Source organism: Cnephaeus nilssonii, assembly GCF_951640355.1.
Source record: "Cnephaeus nilssonii genome assembly, chromosome: 21".
NCBI classification, from domain to species: domain Eukaryota; kingdom Metazoa; phylum Chordata; class Mammalia; order Chiroptera; family Vespertilionidae; genus Cnephaeus; species Cnephaeus nilssonii.
In genome coordinates, this window is record NC_137092.1 from 8,291,156 (window position 1) to 8,317,581 (window position 26,426).

The 26,426-nt window shown below is 39.2% G+C and overlaps 1 protein-coding gene across 4 annotated transcripts in view; it reads right to left on the reverse strand.

Annotated features, from left to right (window-relative positions):
* Positions 1–1,678: 1,678 nt before the first annotated feature.
* The window catches only part of PTPN22 (protein tyrosine phosphatase non-receptor type 22), a gene marked incomplete at both ends in the record, with an annotated part of 42,128 nt that continues 17,380 nt past the window's right edge, over positions 1,679–26,426 (reverse strand). For 2 of the 4 annotated variants that reach the window (XM_079760480.1, XM_079760481.1), the window contains 11 exons: positions 1,679–1,743; positions 3,770–3,847; positions 7,866–7,896; positions 10,572–10,684; positions 10,936–11,016; positions 13,213–13,240; positions 14,491–14,621; positions 14,753–14,836; positions 16,870–17,684; positions 17,800–17,876; positions 25,415–25,501. In XM_079760480.1, the coding sequence (XP_079616606.1) occupies positions 1,679–1,743; positions 3,770–3,847; positions 7,866–7,896; positions 10,572–10,684; positions 10,936–11,016; positions 13,213–13,240; positions 14,491–14,621; positions 14,753–14,836; positions 16,870–17,684; positions 17,800–17,876; positions 25,415–25,501 (1,590 nt within the window). Of the gene's footprint in view, positions 1,744–3,769; positions 3,848–7,865; positions 7,897–10,571; positions 10,685–10,935; positions 11,017–13,212; positions 13,241–14,490; positions 14,622–14,704; positions 14,837–16,869; positions 17,685–17,799; positions 17,877–25,414; positions 25,502–26,426 lie in introns of all 4 variants that reach the window. The other 2 variants (XM_079760483.1, XM_079760482.1) reach the window with 2 other exon arrangements.

Consider the following 26,426-nt stretch of genomic DNA (forward strand, 5'->3'; position numbering starts at 1 on the left):
AATCTCCGGCCTTTTCTCCGTGAACAAGCGATGAGATGAAGAGGGAAAGGGGGAACTTCGTAGATAAAAGTGAGGGCGGTTTTGCTTTTCAAGTCTAATGGGGCTGCACTTGGGAAACGTTTGGACCCTGCTCGTGGGCATTGCCATGGTTACCGCTCCCGGCGTAGCGAGGCCGGTGCCCGAGCCTCCGGGGAGCCCGGGAGCGCCGCCCCGCCTCGCCTCGCCGTCCCCCCACCTCCCCGCCAGCGCCTGGGAAGGCGGCGTCCATCGCTATTTTGAACACATTCCTACAGTTAAGGGAAAATTCTAGATGGAAAAATGTTTTAAATGTTTTTTTAAGATTTTTTTCACATCGTAAGTATAAGGTTGCATAAATCTGAAACGTGTGCCTATCAGAGAACACTCCCCAAATCGCCACTGTTCACCAATAGAAGTTCATGGACAACTTCATAGTCACTTCAGATTTTACCCAGGATTCTTTTAATATATTTGGTCCTTGGGAAAGGTATCTGGGGGCAGTTGGTTACGATGAAGCACTCCGATCAAAGTGCTGTGGGTGGATGCCAGGAGTGCCTGGAACACCCCCGCGAGTTCATTGAAAAACGCGTTTATTGAGCACCTATTGTGTACAGTGTACTGCAGTGCACAGGTGACGCTAGCTCAGCCAGCTCACGCCTTGATTGGGCTTCCCGATGGAAATACGGACAGACAGATGCTCTTTACGTGTTTCCTGCTTCTAGAAGCCAAAGACTTTTTTTTTTTTTAATTAAAAGCAGTTAAATCATTTCGGAGAACTCTGGAGAATCCTTTGTAATAATTACTAACTTACTTGCTACATAAAATTAGATTTGAAAGATCAGAAGGTATCCTTAAAATATGTCCGATCCATATTCATTTAGAAAATAAACAAAAAACTTTAAACCAGTCGCGCTTCTGATTGGCTGTAAGTTGCACATGTTTACACAGAACCTGTGAAATGAAGAAAATGCTATCAAAAGATAGCTATTTTGTTAATCATTCTAGATTTGGTGATGGAGTAACTTTGGTTAAAACTTATCAGGGATGTAATTGAACATCTGGTCAGTTGATATATACAAATAAAAAGATTACAGTCATTTTTTAAACATATTTTATTCTCTTAAATATAACTTCTTTTCTTACTATTCTAGTTTCCCACAACATTTGGGAAGATGTTCAAGGTATACTCCACTTAGGCAAAAATAACTCCCAGGGGACAGCCATTATCATAAGCAGTAATTTTGTACTTCAACCACAAGATAAGGTTTTAAAAAACATTTTTATAGTAAATTCTGGCAATGTGGACATTTCATTGAGATCCAATTCTTACCAACCCTTTCAAGTTTATATTTATGTAAAAAGTAAAGTCCAATATAAATAACTTCCAAAAATGAAAAAAGCCATTCCCAAACTCTTTCTCCTATGGCATTCTCTGCAGAAGCTGAAGTGGCAAACTTGCTCTGCTGTTTCCAACCCAAGGTAAATGAGATTAAACTTAAAACTTTTGGCACTTATTTGTGCATTGCTGTTCTTAAGAGCTGTCGCCACATTACACATCTGCACTGTTGACATTGTGAATAGAGAGCACTTGGCTTTAGCTAGCCGTGTTCTGGTGGTTCTTCTTTGCAGGTGCACCTGCAGCCTACAGTCCACAGTCCCGTTAAATATTCCAACTTGATGGTGGGTTCCTTGGTCCTTTGGGTTTTGAAAAACGATTTGCAAAACCTGGGAACAAAAATAAAGCTGAGGGTGAAAAGGGGGAAAGGATTAATATGTACAAATTGCCAGTAAAAAATAGTCATGGGGATATAGAATAGAGTCAATAATAATTTAATTACTATGTACGGTGTCAGATGGGACTTACCCAGGTGATCACGTTGTAAGGATAAGGGAATATAGTCAATAATAATTTAATTACTGTGTAGGGTGTCAGATGGGACTTACCCAGGTGATTACTTTTCTAATCACTATGTTGTACACCTGAAATTAATATAATATTGTATATAAGCTGTTATTGAAAAAGTACAAATTTTTTAAATAAAATTGAAAAAAGATTTTTTTATATAGAAATGAATACATGGATTTTAGAGTACATTATAAGATATTCAAACACGTGGGTTTTTTTAAAGGTTAGGCAGCATCTTTGATCAATTTAGTAACAGATTGTAAAGGTATTACAGTAATTAAGTTAATGCTGAAATGATAACAATAGAATGCTAATAACATTTTATATTTGTAGAACACTTACAAATTTAATAATGGTAGTAATTAGATAAAGAAACCTGGTATAATGGTCTTTGGTAGTTCAGCATATTTTTTTTTCAGCTTTGTTGAGATATTATTGATATTAACATACAGGGTGGGGCAAAAGTAGGTTTACAGCTGTTTGTATGGAAAACAATACAATAATAAATAATAATACAAAAATAAGCTCTGTGTTTTCTTACTCACAACTGTAAACCTACTTTTGCCCCACTCTGTATATAAGTTTAAAGTGTACAACATGGTGATTTGATATACATATAGTGAAATGATTACCACATTAAAGTTAGTTAACACCTCTATCCCCTCACATGATTACCATTTTTTGAGGAGTCCCGGACTGCAAGAGGGCGCAGGCCGGGCTGAGGGACCCGCACCCCATCCCCACCCCCACCCCCAGTGCAAGAATTTCGTGCACCGGACCTCTAGTTGCTTTATAAGATTACTAGAGGCCCAGTGCACAAATTCGTGCACAGGTGGGGTCCCTCAGCCTGGCCAACGATTGGGGCCAATCGGGGCAGCGGAAGGTTGACCTGCAGGGGGAAGGGCTGCAGGAGGTTGGCTGTGGGAGCGCACTGACCACAAGGGGGCAGCTCCTGCATTGAGCTTTTGCCCCCTTGTGGTCAGTGCTCGTCAAAGCGACTGGTCAACCTGTCATTCGGTCATTCAGTCGCTTAGGCTTTTATATATATAGATTGTATTAAATTCACTTATATTTCTGCTTCAGCCCAGAAAGCCCTCCATTTACTGAGAGCTTATGTTTGAAAAGCTTAGAAAAAATAAAGTAATAAACAATCCTGGAGAACTAAGTATGTAGCTAATCATTTATATCTTTCCCTCAAACACTCCCCCCTCATCTATCCCAAAGAAGGAGGATGTGAAAATTTTGCACAACCAATGATGGTTTTTTCTGTGTCCTTTCAAAATGTATGAAGAGTAATGACAGTTGATTCTTTATCACTTCAGCAACATATGACTTCCCTTTTCTTTGATGGAGGATATTTTCAAGGTACTCTTACACTTAGCAGCTATAGGAATTCAAAGTGAGCAATGAAAGATTTGAAATACAAAAGGAGAACAGACAATGGTAAGCTCGAAGATGTTCCTGAACCTTTAATTTGCATCATCATCTTACAAATTTGTGGGTAGGCCTTGCAGAACTGCTGAAAGCATCAGTGAGCTATTTATTAAAGCATCCGGCACAATGCCTGACACATACTAACTCATGTGTTGCTTATATCTGAACCATTTGGTTACCTAGCTTTACTTTCTGCATATGCTAGGCAATTTCATGTAATAGAATACATAGTGGTATGTAAGATGTTAAGCGGTAGCTGGGGTCAAAAATAAAAAGATAAATTGCATGGAAAAGAATATAAATATAAGGACCTATACATGCAACCTCAAATCCTATTTAAAGTTGTATCTCTTATACTATAAAAAAATAATTTAGGTAAACATAAACTGTGCTGGAAAATAACACACATACCAAAATTTAGTAAGGAGCTGGAGTTACTTGACTGAACAGAGTCTGCAGGCTTGTTTGGTGAGGGAGAATTACAGAGACCTAGAATGAAAAGAAAAAATGTGAGGGAAAGAATAAAGACAAACTGAGATAACTTTTTACCTTTTTATTGAATCTACTAGAGGCCCGGTGCACGAAATTCGTGCACTGGGGAGGGTGTCCCTCAGCCCAGCTTGCACCCTCTCTAATATGGGACCCCTCGGGGGATGTCCAACTGCAGGTTTAGGCCCGATCCCTGTGGAATCGGGCCTAAACCTGCAGTTGGACATCCCTCTCACACGGATCGCCCCAGGCACCCCCAGGGAGCGGCCACGCCCCCATGCACGCCCCCTGGGGTGCCGATCGCCCCAGGCACCCCCGGGGAGCGGCGGCACGGGCGCGGCCACGCCCCCCCGGGGTGCCGATCTCCCCAGGCAACCCCGGGGAGCAATGGCAGGGGCGTAGCCACGCCCCCCGGGGTGCCGATCGCCCCAGGCACCCCCAGGGAGCGGCCACGCCCCCTTGCCATGCCCCCAGGGGGTGCCGATCGCCCCAGGCACCCCCGGGGAGCAATGGCAGGGGCGTGGCCACGCCCCCCCGGGGTGCCGATCGCCCCAGGCACCCCTGGGGAGCGGCCACGCCCCCATGCCACGCCCCCCAGGGTGCCGATCACCCCAGGCACCCCCAGGGAGCGGGCACGGCCACGCCCCCCCCGGGGTGCCGATCACCCCAGGCACCCCCAGGGAGCGGGCACGGGCGCGGCCACGCCCCCCCTCCAGGGTGCCGATGGCCCCAGGCACCCCTGGGGAGCAGCGGCACGGGCGCGGCCACGCCCCCCCGGGGTGCCGATCGCCCAGGCACCCCCGGGGAGCGGCAGCAGGGGCGCGGCCACGCCCCCCGGGGTGCCGATCGCCCCAGGCACCCCCGGGGAGCGGCAGCATGGGCAGGGCTACGCCCCCCGGGGTGCCGATCACCCCAGGCACCCCCAGAAAGCGGGCACGGGCACGGCCACGCCCCCCCCGGGGTGCCGATCGCCCCAGGCACCCCCGGGGAGCAGCGGCACGGGCGCGAACACGCCCCCCACGGGGTGCCGATCGCCCCAGGCACCCCCGGGGAGGGGCAGCAGGGGCGCGGCCACGCCCCCCGGGGTGACGATCACCCCAGGCACCCCCGGGGAGCGGGCACGGGCGCGGCCACGCCCCCCCCAGGGTGCCGATCACCCCAGGCACCCCCGGGGAGCAGGCACGGGCGCGGCCACGCCCCCCCGGGGTGCCGATCGCCCCAGGCACCCCCGGGGAGCGGCCACGCCCCCATGCCACGCCCCCGGGGTGCCGATCACCCCAGGCACCCCCGGGGAGCAGCTACACGGGCGTGACCACGCCCCCCCGGGTGCCTATCACCCCAGGCACCCCCAGGGAGCGGCAGCACGGGCGCGGCCACGCCCCCCCAGGGTGCCGATCGCCCCAGGCACCCCCGGGGAGCGGCAGCAGGGGCGCGGCCACGCCCCCCCCCGGGGTGCCGATCACCCCAGGCACCCCCGGGGAGCGGGCACGGGCGCGGCCACGCCCCCCCGGGGTGCCGATCACCCTAGGCACCCCCGGGGAGCAGCTGCACGGGCGTGGTCACGCCCCCCAGGGGTGCCTATCACCCCAGTCACCTCCAGGGGAGCAGCGGCTCGGGCGTGGCCACTGGGCACCGCCATCTTGATTTTATCAACGGTCGACAGGCCACCCAGAGTCCCGCCCTCAGCCTCCGCTGGCCCAATCATGGGCATAGCGGAGGTGCGGTCAATTTGCATGTTTCTCTATTATAAGGTAAGATTGCGATGACATTGGCTAATAAGGTTGTATAGGATTCAGGGGTAAATTCTATAATACACCATCTGTATATTCTATTGTGTGTTCACCACCCATCACGATGCACACCCTTATTCATAGTACACTTTTATTTTTTAAAATATATTTTTATTGATTTCAGAGAGGAAGGGAGAGAGAGATAGAAACATCAATGATGAAAGAGAATCATTGATTGGCTGCCTCCCGCATGCCCCCTTGATCGGAATCGAACCTGGGACCCTTCAGTCCTTAGGCCGACGCTCTATCCACTGAGCCAAACCAGCTCGGGCTCATAGTACACTTTTAAATCATTTATTCTCCACAGTAGATCATCCATGGCAAAGTCTGTGATTTTTCTTACACTATCTTCTACTACTGGAATATCTTTCTTCACTTTCCAATCTGCCTTGTTCCCATTATAGATGATTCTAGTTAGGCCCAGAATCTCCCCCAAGCACTATGTTTCTTTATTTTGCCATTTAGCTACTTCTTGGTAGGCTTAAAATATATAGTGTTTCTCTTCCCAGAACCTTACTATTGAGGTATCAGTTTCTGCCCAATTTTGAAAACAATCCAGTGAAAACATGTCCCACATTTTGCGGGATCATTGTCTAGCAGTGAAAAAAGATAAGAAATTATTAAATAGTCATTTTTTGTTTTGTTTTCAACATTTTCAGAATGCAGTGTTAGGACTGTGTATGTTCAGGATTCTAGAAACATCTCCCCATTCCTGGAGGTACTTGAGTATGAATCACTAAAGTACATAATGAATTTCAGTCAGATTCAATTAAAAATATATTTATTGAATACTTACTATATGCCAAGCATTGGGCTAGGCACTGATAGAGACAGAAACATCAATGATGAGAGAGAATCATCTATCAGCCGCCTCCTTCAAGTCCCCCATTGGGATCAATCCTGCAGCCCAGGCATGTGCCTTGACTGGGAATTGGACCAAGACCTCCTGGTTCATAGGTTGATACTTAACCACTGAGCCACACCAGCCGGGCTGATATGTTCTTTTAGAAAAAGAAACCTGTGTATTTCGTAAGCTAAGCTGATCAAATCAATCTTTGGCTATTCAAGTCACTCATTGCTTTTAGCTGTTTAATTCTCCTGTTTTATACTATAACTTCCTCCTCTTGAAATACTTAAATTCTCTTTTGACTGGCTTTAGCCATCATACTTTTCCATTATACTTAGTCATCATAGGTAAGAAATCAGTTCATTTTGGAGATCAAGTGTGGTGGCAATGAGAGCAGAAGGCACAAGTTTATGGAAAGATAGAGTGAAAACTTAGGAGAAAAGAGTAAGATTCAGCTATAAACCTTCTCACTTGGATAATACCTTACATCAAGTTTTCTCAGTGTTCTTTGTCCCTCCCTATAATACCAACAGCTGTTTGGTCTTTGATGATTAACCAATGGATCAAATTTGTAAAACTATATCACCATTGCCTGGCCAGCGTGGCTCAGTGGTTGAACATCAATCTATGAATCAGGAGGTCACAGTTCAATTGCCGGTCAGGGCACATGCCTGTGTTGCGGGCTTGATCCATAGTGTGGGGCGTGCAGGAGGCAGCCAATCAATGATTCTCTCTCATTATTGATGTTTCTATCTCTCTCTTCCTCTCCCTTCCTCTCTGAAATCAGTAAGTATATACATATATGTAAATAACAACTCTATCACCATGTTTTATATACTTTATAGTTATAAATAAGGATTTCTAAGATAATCAAATTCCCACAATTTCAGGAGTCTTTGAGTTTGTTTTCATTATAATATATCAAAAGTAGTAAGCAACAGACTTTTTATTTTTACCAAGTATTGCTAATAATACTTGGTAAAAATAGAAATGAGTCAATACTTTGCTTACTTTATTAAATCAACACATTTGTTTCACAATATGCTTTGCTATAACTGTTTTCAAAGAAAATACATCTGAGGTTAGATTGCTGGGAATTTTAAATAACATGCTTGGGTGACAGCATCTTAGGATGAGTAGAAATGACAAACATCATTCTATTATTCCACACACATACACCCCCAACCCTTCACTCTGTACTCAGTATTAGATTATCACTATGGAGCCCAGCACAATACAAGGTTTGGGGGTGATCGGACCCATAGGACCCAAGCAAGCTTCTGTTTAGGAATAATATTAACTTTTCACAGAGTGGTTATATAAGGAAGAATTAGTATACGTTAGTATACATATTTTTAAAAATAAGTATGAAGAAGCTTACTCTTTTTCATGTTCCGCAAAATTTTCAAACTCTGCAAAAATGAAGAGAAGGAAAGTGTTAATTTTTGGTGTGAAATCCAAACTACTTTAATCAAGTAGAAATACAGATGTCAGTCAAAAGGATTAATTTCCTTTAAAAAGAGCCATCAAAGTGCACAAAACCATTTTTCCATTTTGGCATTTTTAACTCAGTGAAAAGTCTCCACTTGATTTTATTTCACTCTTTTCCCCACCCATATGAGAATTACACTATGTATTTAGAAATAGTATATCAGAATATCAGGGAAAACAGAGTTTCTACTTTTCTTTTTTAGGACCATTCCAAAATCCGCGATGCCTTTTGAAGATAGCTGTGATACGTAGCCATTCCCATTCTAGCCAAGAATGTTTATCAACCATGTTCTGTACTCAGTTTCCTAGGGTCCATTCCATACTGTTAGCCATGCTACTTCCTTCACCTTTCTTTCAGCAAACCCATGTTCTGCCTCCTTCATAAAGAACCTACCCAGATTTTTTTCTTTTCTCCACATAAAAGAACCTACCCAGATTTTTTTCTCCACATATCCTCAGCACGTACATTTTTAATCTGTTCCATAATATTCGATGCTTCTTGATAATTTTCAGATTGTTTCTTATGTAGGCATTCTGTTCCAATAGATTAACTGTCCTCTTTTCAAGGGCAGGTAGATGTCCTCTATGACATTTCTATTTTCCTAATACCTAACATAAATGTACTCCTCTACATAATAGATATTTAATAAATTCTCTTTTTTTGAAAAATTTTATTTTGATTTTAAAAAATAGATCATTTATTTACAATTCAAGTTATCTTAGTAAAAATGCTACCATTCTTGTTTTCCATCTATCTAGTTTCCTAACCCTTCCTCACATAAAGCCATTGTTGTTAGCTGCTTATGTATCCTCCCAGTTACATATGAATATAGAATACAGATATAAATCATATTTTGTTCCTTTTAAGCAAAAGCTAATGATTATAATAAATATAGTTTAGAGAGACCTCATTTTTAAAGCTTTATAGTATTCCATTGTCTGCACATACCATGATTTATTTAATCAGTTTCCTTAATGATTAATATTTATGTTCTTCCCAACCATCTGTTCTTATGAATAATTTTTCAGTAAATAACCTGGTACACCCTTCATTTCATATATGTACACACATATTTGAAGGATAAATTCCTAGAAGTGGGTCAAAGGGTACATGCATTTGATATTGTTAGATTGTCCTCCATAGAAGTTATTATATAGAAAGTGCTGCACTTACAGTCCTCAGTACAGTACACCACCTGACTTCCCCACTAATGCAGGCGTGTGCTTTTTTCCCCAGTCTACCTAACAAAGAATGTAGTCAGACTTTGGAATTTGCCATTCTGATGGATGAAAAACAGTATGTCATAGTGGTCTTAATTTGTATTTCTCTTATTATGAGTGTGGTTGAACATATCAAATGTTTAAAGAGCAGACCGTGCATATTTATTTTGCTTAAACTATTGGATCATGGGGGGCTTTTTTGCCCACTTTTCTATTAGGGTTATCATTATCAATGAATTTCTAGGAGCCTTTATATATTAAAAATATAGCCCTGGCTGGTTTGGCTCAGTGGGTAGAGAGTCAGCCTGTGGACTAAAGAGTCCCAGGTTCGATTCCAGTCAAGAGCACATGCCAGGATTGCAGTCTCGATCCCCAGTGGGAAGGGTGCAGGAGGCAGCCAATCAATGGTTCTCTCTCATCATTGATGTTTCCATCTCTCCCTCTCCCTTCCTTTCTGAAATCAATAAAAATACATTAAAAAAATAACTCCTTGGCTATGATGCCAGTTGCAGATATTATTCTCCAGTTTGTTCCTTGTCTTTTGATTTTAAGTTGATTTTTTATTTTTTTTTGCCATGCAGAAATTTTCTATTTTATTTAAGTGAATTTATAAATCTCTCTTCTAATGGCTCCTGGATTTTGAGTCATTCCCACTCCCAGATTGTAAAGTAAACTTTCCAAGTTTCATTAGTACTTTTTTGGGGTTGGTTTTGTTCATTTGTTTCTCTTTTTTTAAAAAAAAAAAAAACAACCCTTAAATCTTTTATCCATCTAGAATATATCCTGGTATTGCTGTGAGGTATGGATCCTAGTTTTTTTTCAGGTGCTTATCCAATTCATCCAACAACAATGATTAAAACATCCATCTTTAGTCATATACTAAATTCATATACATGTTTAAATCTATTTCTGGACTTCCCATCTGCTGTGTTGGTATGTGTTTTTTCATACACCAATATCATACCATTTTAATAATTGAGGCTTTACAATGGTTTAATGTCTGGTAAGGCAACCCTCCTTCCACTGCTGTTACTTCTATTTTAATTTTTTGCAGTTTACCAGCCATTCTTGCTCTTTTTATCTCCCCCCGCCCCCCGCCCATATGAACTTTGGAATCAGTTTGTCTCATTCCAGTAGAAAAAAAAGTTGATGGTTTTATTAGGCAGGCTTTAAACTAAGTTGTTGTTGTTTTTTTAATTTTTGGTTTCCTTCTATTAATTTTAATTGTCAGGAGACCAACAATTTTAGTGAAGATTTAATGTCATTTTCCATCTTAATGCTAGCAGCTGGCGGGAAAGAAGGGAGTGGGGGCTTAGGGGACACTTCCAGTAATGAAAAGCTTCTGGTGTATTCCATCAACGCCCATCTTTTTTACCTTACTCCTTGTGAAACATTTGCCATGAGTCTTCAATGTTTGTTTTGAAGATGTTGACTTTTCCACAGTGTTAGGACAGCTAGCAGAAGTCTCTATAGGTTCAGCCTGCATACCTGAAAAAAAAAAAGTAATTTGTTGCATAGCTTCCTAAGCTTTCAGGTTTTATATAGGTAGATAGATACCCAGTAATTGCTGGCTTGGCTTTTTTATGCACTATTTTTACAATACAGTACGGGCTTTTAAAATGTATTATTTTTATCTTACTTAATCATTCCTTGACCTTTTTCATTTAGGTTCCACTTTATTGTTAGCCTTTTACCAGTCTTAGTTCTATAACTTTTCGGGGAGAAAGTGCTGCACTTACAGTCCTCATCAGCGAGGAAGAAGGACTCTCGGGTTCTTTCTGGGAGTGGAGGGGGAGGAGAAGAACGATCTTCATGCAGATCTGTGATAAGAACGGGGCACAATAAGCAAAAACATCCACCACTTAAGTCTCAAGTCAAGACCCCTTTTTGATTTTGCATAACTTTTCCAAATTTTCAATATTAACCTACAGCAACCAAATAAAAAATTATCTGGACTATGACTGGAGCCTCAGGAACTTTGTTCTTCCAGCTCTTTAGCCAATGAGCCTCTCATTCGTCACAAACTGGTAGCTCACTTACAGAAGTGTTTTTCCAAAGAAACGGAACCTGAATTGAATTACGTTTCTCGTTCTTACAGAGCACCCTGAAACCACAAGTAGGCAAACGGCCAAATCCAAACAGTGTCATGGCCCTGAAAGGCAAGTCCACACTCATTCAGCAGCCGCTTCCCATTCCCTGCAGGTTAGACTGGCAGCCACACACCTGCTTTCTCCATAGATTCGCCTGTTGTAGATATCTCCTCTGCCTCGCTTCTAAGTTCTTCAGAATCTTCCCCCATTTTACCTATCCCAATTTATTTTCCATATTTCCCAGAGTAGAACCTCTATTGCAATTAAATTAACCTACTCACTATTTCTCTGCACGCATGCGTATTTGTACCTTTGAGTCACTGTGACCCCAATCCCTGCTCCTGGAATTCCCTCCTTTCTCACGGTCTATCCATAGTCTTAAATTTCTTTCTTCCATTCAGTGAAGTCTTTCCTAACCACTCCAGTGAGACCTCCCTTTTTTCTGGATTCCTGGTGACTGTAATCAGGGCCACACAGATGACCAGGTAATAGTTCCAAATGAGTATTAATTTTGTCTACCTAATTTGAATGTAAGCATTAAGTAGTACTCTTTCTTTCTTTTAGGAAAATTATTGAATATATTTCAAAGTAGAAAAATTAGGACAATTAATCTCCATAAACTAGTTCAACAATTTTCAAGATTTTGCCAGATTTGTTCAAATTATACCCTTTTTGCATATTTGCAAATCTTTTGTTATTCACAATATATCATTTTTATTACATTCAATATTATATTATATTAGTTTTAAGTGTACAGCATAGTGGTTAGACAATCATATACTTTACAAAGTGTTCTCCCCGATATTTCCAGTCCCCACCTGGGGCCATACATACTTATTACAATATAATTGGCTATATTGCCAATGCTTTACATCCCTGTGACTATTTTATAACTATCTGTACTTCTTAATCCCTTCATTTTTTCACCCAATTCCCCAATCCTCCTCCCCTCTGGCAGCCACCAGTCTATTCTCCATCTATGAGTCTGTTTCATTTTTGTTCATTTATTTTGTTTTTTAGAATCCACATATACGTGAAATTATATGGTATTTGTCTTTCTAGCAGTACCCTTTCTCATATATCCTCCTAACATGATATATAGAAAATGCTCACTTAATAATTATCAAATAAAAAGTATAATAGGTAACATTTAATGAGAGCTTATTATTTGACAACCACTGTGCTAAAAGCTTCATGTGCATCATCACACTTAGTCCTCGTGGAAATCCTCTAAGAAAGGAGTTCTATTATCCACATTTTATAAATGAGAAGAATCAATAGAGTACATCATTTAACCAAGGTTATACATTTTGATAACTATTGGAACTGTGGGGATTTGAATTAAAGTCTGTCTGACTCAAAAGCCCATTTTTAAAACCTCTATGTTATACTACCTATTTATGTATAGTATGAATCCTATAAGTGAATAATATGTTAATATAAAGAAATATGTTAAGGGCAACTACCATCTGGTATAAGGTATGTAAAGTACCCATTAGTGCTCAATAAATGTTAGCTGTTGATGTTGTTATTCAATGTATAAGACAAGCAAAGCTCAGGAAAGTACTGGAGAAGCAATGGCAGGTTAAAGATCTAAATGGCCACAAATAATTTTTAGAATCACATTATGAACAATGACAAAACCTATAAAATGGAACTACTGCAGTTTTAAGAGATTCTACCTGAAATAGTTTTTTTAAGGGACTATATATCAGGGAGCAGAATCCTAAAATCCTGTCTTCACCTGGCTCTTGACAAAGCAAAACTCCTAGCCTGGGAAACCCAGAAATAGATCAGTAAACAGTGGAACTTATTATGGAAAGCATGCCATCTCCTGAGGTGAATTACTCTAAACTTAATGAGCCATTCTCACAGTACAGATGCTTAGGGCTAACATCTCATCTAAAGCCACGAGAATTTGTTTACCTGATATGGGACTCCGGAGTTTTACACACTAAAAAAAAAAAAGAAAGAAAGGGAAAATGAACGAAGAATATGTACACAAACTTACAAACTCAAAGCAATGCATGGCATTTTTGAAGTTATATTGCATATACGAATAAAGATAGTTATGAAATGTTGACCCTATTTTTTGTTATTTGTAAGTGTGCTGAATTATGAAAAGACATCAACTCAGTGATTTTTATATGTCATGACAGTTGGTCCTAAATTGATTCTGTTTTGACCTATTTCCTTTCTACTCAGAACATTTCCTGAAAATTTAATTGAGGTTAAATTGTTGAAATTGAAGTTACTTCATGACATTGGAAAAGGAGTGAATTTTCTTTTCTCTGGGAATTGTTCATTGAAAGACCATTACATGTAGCATATTATTAACAATAATAATAATAATTACTAGTAAATTAAAAGTATAATTAAAAAGGTACAGAGTATTTGCCTACCAGCATTGTGATTGTAGGCATGTTTAAATGTTTTAGTTAATTACTTTTCTGATCTCTTAAATTGCAAGAGAGTTGGTTCATAGAATATACACAAATGCGTAACAGATTGTTGAAAGTGTAGAGTTTTCTTCTAGAGGCAGGGAACATTATTCCAAAAGGTTTAACTCAATAATATGGACATGTGTCACTCAAAAATTTACTCTCTATAATACGTTATCACAGCTAACACAATATAGTCAAGCAAATGACTATTGCAAACAAGCTACCTACTTATGAAACATTTACTTTTGCTTTAACTATCCTTCAAGAATCAGCTCAAATGTTTCCACTTTCACTGTGCTTCCATTTACCACTTCTGACCTGAAGGGATCTCCCACACTTTCAAATCTCTTCTCTTTCCTATGGCCCTGGTCTTACTTGCCTTGTTATAATAAACTAGAGGCCCAATGCACAAAATTCGTGCAAGGGTCTTGGCCCTCGCAGCCCCGGCTTCATCCTGAAAGTTGTCGGAATGTCGTCCGGAAGGTTGTTTGGCCATCTGGTCTAATTAGCATATTATGCTTTTATTATTATAGATAGACAATGTTAGTTGCATACACACCCTATATCTCCACTGCTAGGCTATGAGTTTCTTAAGGGCAATAATTGGATCTTATACATCTTTTTATCCCCAATGTCCTCTAGCACATTGTTTTATAAGTAGTATCTACTTAATATTTATTGGCTGGTAGGTGTTAAAAATACTAGGAGTAGGACTAGAGTCTGTTGAATCCAAATGAGTCAGAAAAAAGAAGTTATGGACCTTGATTGATCTAAGTCTCACCGAGTCATCAGGTTTGCTGGGTTTAGATGTTCCACTCCATTCTAGTGATGTTCCAATTTTTGACATCACAGGTGAAGATAAAGATTGGGGCACATGCAGTGGGACTTCTCCTGGAAGGAAGCAAATATGGTCCAATTCTTAGGAGAGTTGTAATTCTTTTAGACAGCAAATGTTCCTCAGCAATAGCACGCACAACATTGAAAGGACTTGAGCTTTATGTTACTTACTGAACTATACTCACCAGCTTCCTCTACCACAATGAAAGATTCAGGTGTCCGCTCAGGAAGTGGAGGGGGGATTTCATCGTCTATTCTTGGAGAAGTTGCTATCCAAAATGTCAGAAGTAGAATTATAATTTCTAATTAGGAAAATCCAAAGAAAATTCTTACATTTTAACTTGATGGAAATCCCATCAAGCGCCATTACAATGTTTAAGCTGGTATCTGTTCACTCAAGGAAAAAGCAAAAAAAATTATCTTAAGTTGCAAACCCAGGAGCTTTATGCTTCTTCAAAATGTATGATTTCTGTTAAAAGCCCAAAAGTATTTTGACTGAGTCACTGAGTATCAGCTACCATAACAAAATATTATATTAATTTAAATTACATAACTCTTTCCTTTTGTTTTACATAGAATATACAATACAGCATCATAAAAGCACTTTGATATGCCAGAGATTCAGTTACAGACTTGGTGAAATCATAAAGATTTTAGTATCTCTTATTCATTCTACAAGGATGAAGAATATGTATGTCTTTTTGTCTTTTAAAAAACAATGTTGTAACAGGGTTTTCTATATTTCTGTAGAAATATTCAGAATTTTTATAGAAAAATGCTATTATAAGAAACTGCCACCAGATGGCACACATGTAAATGTTCTTACAATCCCTGAAGGATTTGTCTTTTAACATTGATGTTCAGAGAATTTAACGTATTATAGGTACCTAGAAAAATAAAATTCCTTTAAATTATAAAACAAGATCAAAATATATAAAATAACCTAATCAAAGAAGGAAATAGATCTAGAAAAAGTATTTTTGTAACAAAGCTACATGTCAACACATCTATTAAGACACTATACAATAATGTTATAAAATAAAAGCTCTTTCTACTTCCTATTCAGGTAAAACATTTTTAATAAATTTCTGATGATACACTTAAGAGAGTTTAATATGCAAAAACATAGAATTATAAAATAAAGTATGAAAGTAAAGGTGTATATATGATTAAAATCGCACACAGAGCCCAGCTGGTTCCTGGTCAGGGCACATTCTTGGGTCCCTGGCTCGATCCCCAGTGTGGGGCGTGCAGGAAGCAGCTGATCAATTATTCTCTCTCATCATTGATGTTTCTATCTCTCTCCCTCTCCCTTCCTCTCTGAAATCAATGAAAATATGTATTTTTTTAAAATCCCACACAGAATCTGGAACACATATTCTCATCTACTAAGTTATTATAAAAGGGCAGGAGGAAATCAGGTCCTCTTTTTGCAACTGCCTCAGCAAGAGAATACAATACTTAGCTCTCTGTTCAACTCAGTATAGCCACATGGCTGGGCAGTAAAAACTCTGACTATGTAGTGCCATAGATCAAATCTTTTCTTAAATTCGTTTGGTAGTTGCTTCTGTGTGTTAAGGGAAAATTGTGGACCTTTCATATACATTTCCAGGAATGAGAATTGCCTTCTTTAAAAGCACTCCTATTGGCTTCATATCAGGGGTGGGGAACGTCTGGCCCATGTAAAGCTGGCGAAATAATTTGGTCTGGCCCTGCCAAGGCATTAGGGGTGAGTTAATTAAATGTTTGACCAAATATAGCAGGCTAATTTTTAAGTTGATAATTTTGTATGACTGGCGAGTGATATTATAAATATCCAAATGGCCCTTGGCAGAAAAAAGGTTCCCCACTCCTGGCATAGATGATGGATCATAGATCATATGGATCATGGAATGTTACATGTTTGTTTTTGCTATTTTCAGTTTATCACAGCAGTAAAACGCTCCTGCAGTTTATTTCTGAGAAGGAGAAGGAAGCAGAGAAGGACAAAGGGGAGGATGAGAAGAAACCAAATCTTCTGTAGAAACAAAGTGAAATCTAAAATGCCATATAAACAGACTGTTGAATCTCAGAGGGAAGGTGGGGTTGGTGGGTGGATGGGAAGAGATCAGCCAAACAACCTGTATGCGTATATGCATAATCCATGGACACACACAGTTGAGTGGTGAAGGCCTAGGGCAGGGGCAGGGGCAGGCTAGACGGGGTCAATGGGGGATAAAGGGGGGACATATATAATACTTCCAACAATAAAGATTTTTTTAAAAAAAATAAAATGCCATGTAAGCTTTTAAAAATAACTTACCAACATCTGCTATCTCTTGGTTCAGTGTGGAGGAGAAATTGGTTGGAGGATTCAGTGCTAAAGAATCATCTGGATCATAATAAGAAAATAGGGTTGCAGAGGATGTTGGCAACGAAGTACAAGATAACACAGTTCTAGCTTGTTCCTCAGGTAAATCAAGAGACATCTTAGAGCCAGCACTTCTTGGAGACGATGGAAAATAAGGACTATCTACTAAAGACATGTGAGAGTGTGCATTAAAAGCTCTAGTGTCATGCTGCTTTGCACTGGAGGCATTGCACACTTGGTGCTTTGAGTCACGTGACAGCGAATAATTCAGTTCTGCTGAAGAAACGTGCATCGCTTTTTGAGCCTGCTCAAGACGAGAACTGCTCGGTTGAGATGCCAAACGAGAAAAGTTTTCCTTGATGCCCAGCTCGTTGGTGTCTCTCTGTTGTATCAGTTCAAAGGGAGTTGACTTGGTCCGCGTTATTGGCCCCTTTGAGTTGAAATATCTTCCTGCTGCATTTACAGGTTTAGAATCAGGACCTGCTCCAAACAGAACGGAGCTCAAGTCCAAACTTTGATACTTCTGAAGAGGCTCCCCAGCTATCGGAAATGCCTTTGTCTCCCATTTCATGGTTGTGCCAGCATTTTTGTTACAACCATAATTTAGTTCCAAAAACTCAAACGAACTGTTCTGTTTAGCAGGGTGCAGAGCTAAGCCTCCCTTTTCACTTATTTCTGAAGTCCTCGGCTCAAAGGAAGAAGCTTCTGCATTTTTCACCGGAATCCTTGGTTTGCTCTGTCGGTTCATCACTTTTGCTTCTTTCATGCTGCCGAAACAAAGAGGAAGTAATAATGATACATAACCCCAGAAGGCGTCTTCCATAGCTTTTTACCAGCATCACAATGACTGATAAGCATGTAGATGTGTAAAATTATACTCACCTTTTTGGTAAATTAGGAGAATAAGCGTTTGCTTCCAGACTGGGATTTTGCTCAGGAACTGGATACTTTCCTTGAATCTTCAAGAAAAATAAGAGGTTGCTTTTTAGTGAAGCAATGAAAGTGCGATATTTTATATTCATAAGGCTGAAAAGTTATTTTTCAGAAAAATATACAGACTTAAAATAATCCATAAAAGAGATGAGTTTTCAAAATATTGAACACAGCGAGAGCATGTCCACAAACTGAGAGCATGTTCACAAACTGAGACCAAAAGGATCAGAATGAAGGATTGACAGTGTTATAGAAAGTAGAAAGGATTTACTTACAGTAATCACCTTTTAAAATGGGGAGTTTTAAAATGTTCTGGGGAGCAGCTTTATTCCTAGAACACTCTACCTTCAGAAATCTCATCATCTTAACTCTGAATATTAATAGTTGCTTATTAGGTCCCCATACCTACCTCATATCGTTCTTCCTTTTCTTCCTTACAATGCTCCAGCTACATTTGTTTTTCGCCATTCCTTAAGCATACTAAACTTGTTTCCAATTCAAGGCCTTTACACTTTCTGTTCCCACTGGTTGAAATACTCTTGCTCCAGATTTTGCATGGCTGGCTCTTTCTAAGTAATTATTTTCCACTTAAATGTCAGCTGTATAAGGAAACCTTCCCTGTCCATGCAACCTACAATCACACTCCCACACACTTGCCCAGCCACTCTCAACCTATATTTTCTTCATAGCAATTATCATATTATGAATTTTGTTTCTGAGGCTCATGGAACCCAAGATACCACTGATTGAAAACTATATCTTGATTTCAGAGATGTTGAAATGTAAAAAAAAAAGTCATCAGCAATTGTAAGATTCTACCTGTTATGGGTTTAATTGTGACTTTCAAAAAGATATGTTAAAATTTAACATACCCCTGATATCACTAACTGACCTTATTTGGAAGTAGGGCCTTTGCAGTTATAATCAGTTAAGATGAGGTCATGCTAGGTTAGGGTGGGCCCTAACACAATGACTTGTGTCCTTATAAGAAGAGAAAACAGAGACTCAGAGACACGTAGGGAGAACCCCATGTAATGATGGAGACAGAAATTGGAGTAATGTATCTGCAAGCCAATGAACACCAAGAATTGCTGGAAAATTCCAGGAACTAGGAAGAGGCAAGGAAGATTTATTTCCCTAGAGCTCTGAGAGAGCGAGCATGGCTCTTGCTGACACCTTGATTTTGGACTTCTGCCTCCAGAACTGAGAAAATAAACTTGTTGTTTGAGCCCTCCTCAGTCTGTGGTACTTGTTACAGCAGGGCTAGTAAACGGAGTCAGAGACTTTACTACCCCACTTCCAATAATGGATAGGACAATGAAACAGAAGGTCAATGAGGAAACACAGGGCAGACATGAGCAACACCATAAACCAATTAGGCCTAACAGACACACATACAACATCCACCCAACAACATGCACATTCTTCTCAAACATATTTGGAACTTTCTCCAGGATAGATCATATGTTAGGCCACAAAACAAGTCTTACTAAATTTTAAAAGTATCTTTTTAAATCATAGTGAATTGAAACTAGAAATCAACAACAGAAAAAAAACTTAAACATTTGCAAGTATATTATAATTGAAACACTCAAATAACCAATAATCACACAAAAAGGTGCTTAACATCACTAATCATTAGGGAAATGCAAATCAAAACTATGAATACCACTTCACACTTATGAGAATGGCTATTATCTAAAAAACAAAACAAAACAAAAAACCCAGAAAATACGAAGTGTTGGCAAAATTGGAACCCTTGTGCATTTCTAATAGGGATGTAAAAGTTTGCAGTCACAGTGAAAAACAATATGACAGTATCTTAAAAAATTAAACAAAATTACTAGGTAATCCAATAATTCCACTTAATGGTATACACCCAAAAAATTTAAAGTAGGGTCTTGAACAAATATTTTTACATCAATTTTATAGCAGCATTATTTACAATAGCTAAAAGTTGGAGGCAACCAAGTGCCCATTGAAACAAAATGTGGTATGCACACACAATGGAATATTATACAGCCATAAAAAATAAAATTCTGATACATGTTGCAAAATGAATGAACCTTGAAAACGTGCCGCATGAAATAAGCCAGATACAAAGAATAAGTATGTGACTCCACTTATATAATGTATCTAGAATAGGCAAATCCATAGAGACAAAAAGAAGTTACTAGGTATTGGGGCAGGGGGTATGGAGAAATTCTGATTTGGATGATGAAAAATTTTTAGAAATAGTGACTGTCACACACATTGTAAGAGTACTTAATGCCACTACATTATAGACTTTAAAATGGTAAAATATGAATGAGGAAGTGTCTCCTCCTCTTCTGCTTTCTGGTACAGATTGTATAAAATTGTTAATTATTCATTAAACATTTGGTAGAGCCCTAACCAGTTTGGCTTGTGGATAGAGCGTTGGCCTGTGGACTGAAGGGTCCCAGGTTCGATTCCAGTCAAGGGCATTTACCTTGGTTGCGAGCACATCCCCAGTAGGAGGTGTGCAGAGGCAGCTGATCGATGTTTCTCTCTCATTGATGTTTCGAACTCTCTATCCCTCTCCCTTCCTCTCTGTAAAAAATCAATAAAATATATTTAAAAAAAAAACACATTTGGTAGAATTCTCAAGTGAAAGTATGTGGACCAGAAGATTTCTTTTGGGGGCATTTTCAAACGACGAATTCAGTTTTCTTTATCAGTATGGGGCTATTCAAATATCTATTTCATATTGAGTGAGTTGTGGTAGTTCGTGTTTTTCAAGGAAGTAACCCATTTTGTCTAAGTGGTGAAATTTATATGTGTTGAGCTGCTTATACTACATTCCTTTATTAATTACCCTTCTGATATCTGCAGAACCTGTAGCAATATCCCCTGTTTCATTCCTAATATTGGTAATTTTCATCTCTGCCCTTTTTTTCTTTCTCTTTTTTTAGGGGAGAGTGAGAACACAGTTCCCCACTACCACAAATTATGCGGTTGGCTTTCCCACATTTGGGGAAATTGTAAGAGTCAGCACATCCGGAGTGCAATGGGTAAGCCTCGCCCTGGGAAAACCACCTTTGTGATCATGGTATCGCCCCTGCCACGTAAGTTTGCCCCCTTTTTTTCTTTATTAGTATTCCTCGAGGTTTGTAAATGTTATGGATCTTTTCAAGGGACCAGCTCTTTGCTTCACTGATTTTTCTCTATTGTCATTGATTTTTTTTTTTTGTTTTCTAGATTCTCAAAGTGGAAGCTCAGATTATTGATTTGAGACTTTTACTGTTTTCTAATGTCTGCATCTAGAGTGCTATAAACTTCCCTGTCAGCACTGTTATAGCTCTGGCCCACAAATTTTGACATGTGTTTTCATTTTTATTCAGTTCAATTCATTTAAAAAATGTTCCTTAATACTTCCTCTTTGACTCAATGGATTATTTAGAAGAATGCGGCTAATTTCCAGTTTTTTTGGATCTTTTCCTGTATCTTCCTGTTATTGGCTTCTAGTTTGACTTCATTGTGGTCAGAGAATACATTTTTTATAGTTTCAATTCTTTTAAAATTTTCAGATTGTTGAATGGCCCATGGTATCATTTATCTTGCTATACGTTCCATCAGCACTTGAAAAGAATGTGTATTCATGTGTTATTGAGTGGAGTGTTCTAAAAATATCTATTTGATCTGGTTGGTTGATGGTATTGTTGAGTTCTTGCTGATTTTCTGTCAAGTTTTTCTATTAATTGTTGAGAAAGGGATATTGGAGGTCTCCAACGATAACTTCGGATTTATCTATTTCTCTTTCCTGCCTTTTTCAGAATTTCATCTTACTTCTGTATAGTTTTTTAAAGCAATGTTTTGATATAGCTTTTGTAGCTGTAGCTCTTGGTATTGCATTATATATACACAACTTATCACAGCCTACTTATCATTTTGCTAGTTCAATTACAGAAACCTTACCTCCCTTGGCATTCTTAACTCTTCCCTGCTTATAATGTCATTGTCTTACATATGTTCTCTGATACATTTAAAACCATATCAGATAGTGTTATAATTTTCAATCATCAAACAATTGAGGAAACTTAAGAGAAGGAAAACCTATTACGTTTACCCGTGTTTTTGCTTACCATGTTCTTCCTTCTTTCATAATTTCCTTTCTGTTTAAGAAACTTCCTTTGCTATTTTTTTTAGGGTAAGTCTACTGGTGACAAATTGTCTTAGTTTTTCTTCATCTGAGAATGTCTTGATTTGCCCTTCATTCCTGAAGGAGAATTTGACTGGGTGTAGGATTCTGAGTTGAGAATTCTTTCCTTTCAGTACCTGAAAAATATTGTGCTACTTCCTTCTGGCCTCCATGGTTTCTGATGACAAATCCATTGTCATTCTAATTATTTTCCTCCTACAGTTGAGATCATTTTTCTCTGGCTGCTTTCTATAACCTTTGTCTTTAGGTTCAGAGGTTTAATTATTATGAATCTTTCAGTACGTTTATAGCTTTGCCTTTTTTCTCCTCTGCTTCTTAGATTTCAATGACACAAATGCTAAGCTTTTTGTTATAGTTCCTTAGTTCCCTAAGGTTCTGTTTTTTGTTTGTTTTTTAGTTTATTTTATTTCTGTAGTCCAGGTTGGGCAATTTCTATTGTTCTATCTTCCAATTCATTAATTCTTTCTTCTGTACCCTGCATTCTTTTATTGAGCCTATCTACTAAGCTATTTTGTTTCAGTTACTATATTTTTCAGTTCTAAAATTTCATTACTTCTTTATATTTTCTGGGTTTTTTTTCTGAGTCTTTATATTTCTTTGCTGAGCCTTTCTATTTATTCATTTGCTTTTTTGTTTTTGTTTTTCCTCATTTGTTTTAAGCATGTTTGTAATTGCTCATTGAAGCATTTTTATCAAGGCTGCTTTAAAATCTTGTCAAAATAAAATAAAATAATAAAAAAATAAAAAGAAATAAAAAAATAAAATCTTTGTCAGATAATTCTAACATCTCTGTCAGCTCAGTGTTGCCATCTATTGATCTTTTATTCACTTGGTTTGAGATATGATCTGGATCTTAGTTTAACCTTCTCTTTCAGCTGTTCCTTTGTTCGTTTTTACTCCATTCTGACAGGAGAAGGGCGTGCTGCTAACTTGTTACTACCAGGTGGATTCCACCTCCACCAGTCTCCTCGCTTAATCTGTTGATACTCAAGGGGAGACATCATGGGAGAGGCTCCCATGTCATCTCTGACATTGTGGTGGAACTGGCCTAGTTGGATGATGGTGACAGTCCTGACTGTCCATCAGGTCTCTTCTGACCTTACTTCAGTAGGGAGGCACTGGGGTGCCCATTTCTGCCAGGTGGAAGCTCAGGCTCCCCATGTGGTCTCCACTGGCACTGCGGGGGGGAAACACAGGGCAGGCCACTGGGGATCAAAGTCCTAGCTCTCTACTTGACCTTTCTGATGCCACCCCAGCCCTTTATTACAGTCTTGTGGGGGTGGGGATCTAGGCTCTGCACTCCGCCTTTGCTGGCATGGATGGGGCTGGGGACCATTTTTAAATGTGGTGTTGACTGGAGTAGGGAGGTTATTATCTAAAAGTTTTATGTCTTGCTGGGCCACCCCTTTCCTGGTCCTTTGGCTGGAGGGAGTAGGCTCTTGTTGGGTCTTCTTTTGTCTGTGCTGTTGGCATTTCCAGGTTGTTGGCTTCTTCAGTTCCAAGCCTGGAGTATATGAGGCAAAGGAAAATCCAAGGAACTCACCATCATGTCTTTTCTTGGGTCACAAGTCCCTAGCTGGTCTGTCTTCTTATATTTGTTTTACATGTAATGTCCATGGTTTTTTGGTTGCACTTAGTGGGAGGAATAAGGAAAAGTATGTCTACTCATTCTTCCCAGAAATAGAGGTTCTCTTGGCTATCTTTACCAGTTTCTTCAGTGGGAGCTTGAACCATGTACCCATGTTCCAATTTACTGACTAAAGACCCACTCCAAACAACCCACCTGACTGGAGTCATAGCACTACCACTGGGTTAAATTTGAGTATTGACAATTCCTGAAACCTAAATAAAATATTAGCCCACATGCTCTAGCAACACATTAAAAAATATTTTTTGTTCAAGAAGGGTTTTTCTAAGAGTAGAAGAATGGCTTGATTTAGGTTAAAGGAGAAAATCCATGTGATCATTCCACAAATGCAAACATATGAAATTGACTGAATTTAACATTCTTTCTGAGAAAGATTCTTAATAAAATATAAATCAATGAATACTTTCTTTAAACAATTAAAATATAAATATCTCCAATCAAGTCAGCATCACACTTAGTAGTGAAACATGATAATCTTGCCCATTAAATTCGGTCATCCATATCAATTCTATTATTTAACCTTGTTCAGGCAGTACTAGCCAATGATATAGTCACAAAGAGGATAGAAGTAACATTTCCTGGCAATTATACTTTTATTTCCATCATCTCCCACCATGTTGTGTTTCCTTGAAGCTGACATTAAGTATAGGATTGCTTAGTTCATTCTATATCCTCAATTGTTTTTTGGCTATTTTTCCCTTCCCATGTTTCATAATCAACTGATAAAATTATGATCAGGGTCATCTCTTATATATTTTATATTCTTAATGTAAAAACAGTGGGTCCTTGGTGAATATTTTCACATTAACAATTCAAAATGTGATATAAAAATTAAATTAGTAGCCCTAACCCGTTTGGCTCAGTGGATGGAGCGTCGGCCTGCGGACTGAAGGGTCCCAGGTTAGGTTCCGGTCAAGGGCATGTACCTTGGTTGCGGGCACATCCCCAGTGGGGGGGGGGGGGGGGTTGCAGGAGGCAGCTGATTGATGTTTCTCTCTCATCGATGTTTCTAACTTTCTATCCCTCTCCCTTCCTCTCTGTAAAAAATCAATAAAATATATTTTTTTAAAAAATTAAATTAGTATATATATGTTACATATACCATGGAAGGTAAGCCAGCAAGTTTGTCTTCTTAAGGTTTGTTCAGAACCTAATACTTTGTGATTACACAGTAAATATTTGACTTACCAACTTTTGAGATAAGATCAAAATAGCACATCCTAGAATACTCAATATTTTTAAATTGGAATTTGGTCAAATCTTAATAGCTTTTATACCTAAGGCCTTCAGCTAAAAGTCCTTTGGATATTCTAAAACATTATCAAAACTTGATGAGACATATGCAATAAATAGGAGGCTAGCGTAACCTGAAAAATTACATCAGTACTCAATTATGGTTTCACTTTGTAACTGTCACTCTCATTTCTAACTCACACACAACTGTCTAAAACATGGGAAGCGAGAATATATGCTTGCTCTTTCACACCTATTGTTTCTAAATTTAGCTAAAAATTATATGCAAGAGGTTAACCAAAAGACGAATTTTCTAAGTTAAAATACTTCAATTATTTGTCTTCTCCACAGGAGATTTGCAGTGCAGCCCATGCGCATCGCACACTCCAATTTAGTTGTGATGATAAGCAATAAGCTAAGTCCTGCAACTAATCTAAGATCCCTTCACCAAATCTAATGTGTGTTTTTTTTTTAACTTACAAAACATCAAGTTTAAAGTTTACCTCTGTTCCAGAGTGTCTATCTCTGATGACATCCATATGCCTCTTAAATAGTTCTATGACGGCTTTGTAGACCAGTTCATACTGTTCCTGGGGAGCATCACAAACGGAACAAAGGAAAACAAACAAAAAACTTGGTGAATTACAGAACCTGATTTCAGAAATATGAACACCAATCAAATCCTAGGCTAGCAACCCTGAAAAGACCATTCACATTAGTTCAACGACAGTGCCTTCTGCTTGTATAGCCCATTTCAGATTTCAGAGCACTTTCAGGCTGCTAGGAACAGCTAAATATTTGATCTGCCTCTAATTAATATATAAGGAAGGAACTTGCAGCATGTTTTCTATGTTCTAACCCCCTTTTCTTGCTTATCTTTCCTTCCATCTTCATCCCTCTATTTCTGTTTTCCTTGCTCATATATTAAAATTTTTATTTAATATTTGATGCATTTTTGTGTGTGTGCAAGCCACCTTTACCTTTTCTGGAAAAAGGTAGACAGATTGTGGTTGATAGGTAGATAGATGGTTTTAATATGTATCATTTAACTTGACTCTTATAATTGACCTATAAACAAGCTAGGCTGTCATTCCTGTTTATAGACTATTTGTCCAAGGTCATTCAGAAGTAATTTCCAGAACTTGGGTTAGAACCCGGATCTTCTGACTCTTAGTTTAGAGCACTGAGATCAAACTGCTGAAATTATGTCTTAGCAAAGACATCAAAGAAGACTGTTGAATAGAGTTTGAAAATTTATGGTTATAAAATAATTCCATTATAGAGAAATGAGTCCTCTACTATTACAATGTTTATGGGTTTTTACTACTCCTTTTTTGCCTCTGTACCTGCTCAACCACTTGATTTTGTATCTACTTTTCATCTGAATGGGCCTATTCAGGATTTTCCCCTGACTCTTTACACAATCTCATACAAATAAAGCACAACTTTTTCTAAAGATAATTTTAGCAGGAGCACAATGAACAGTCTATGTCAACCAACATGACCATTGGTACA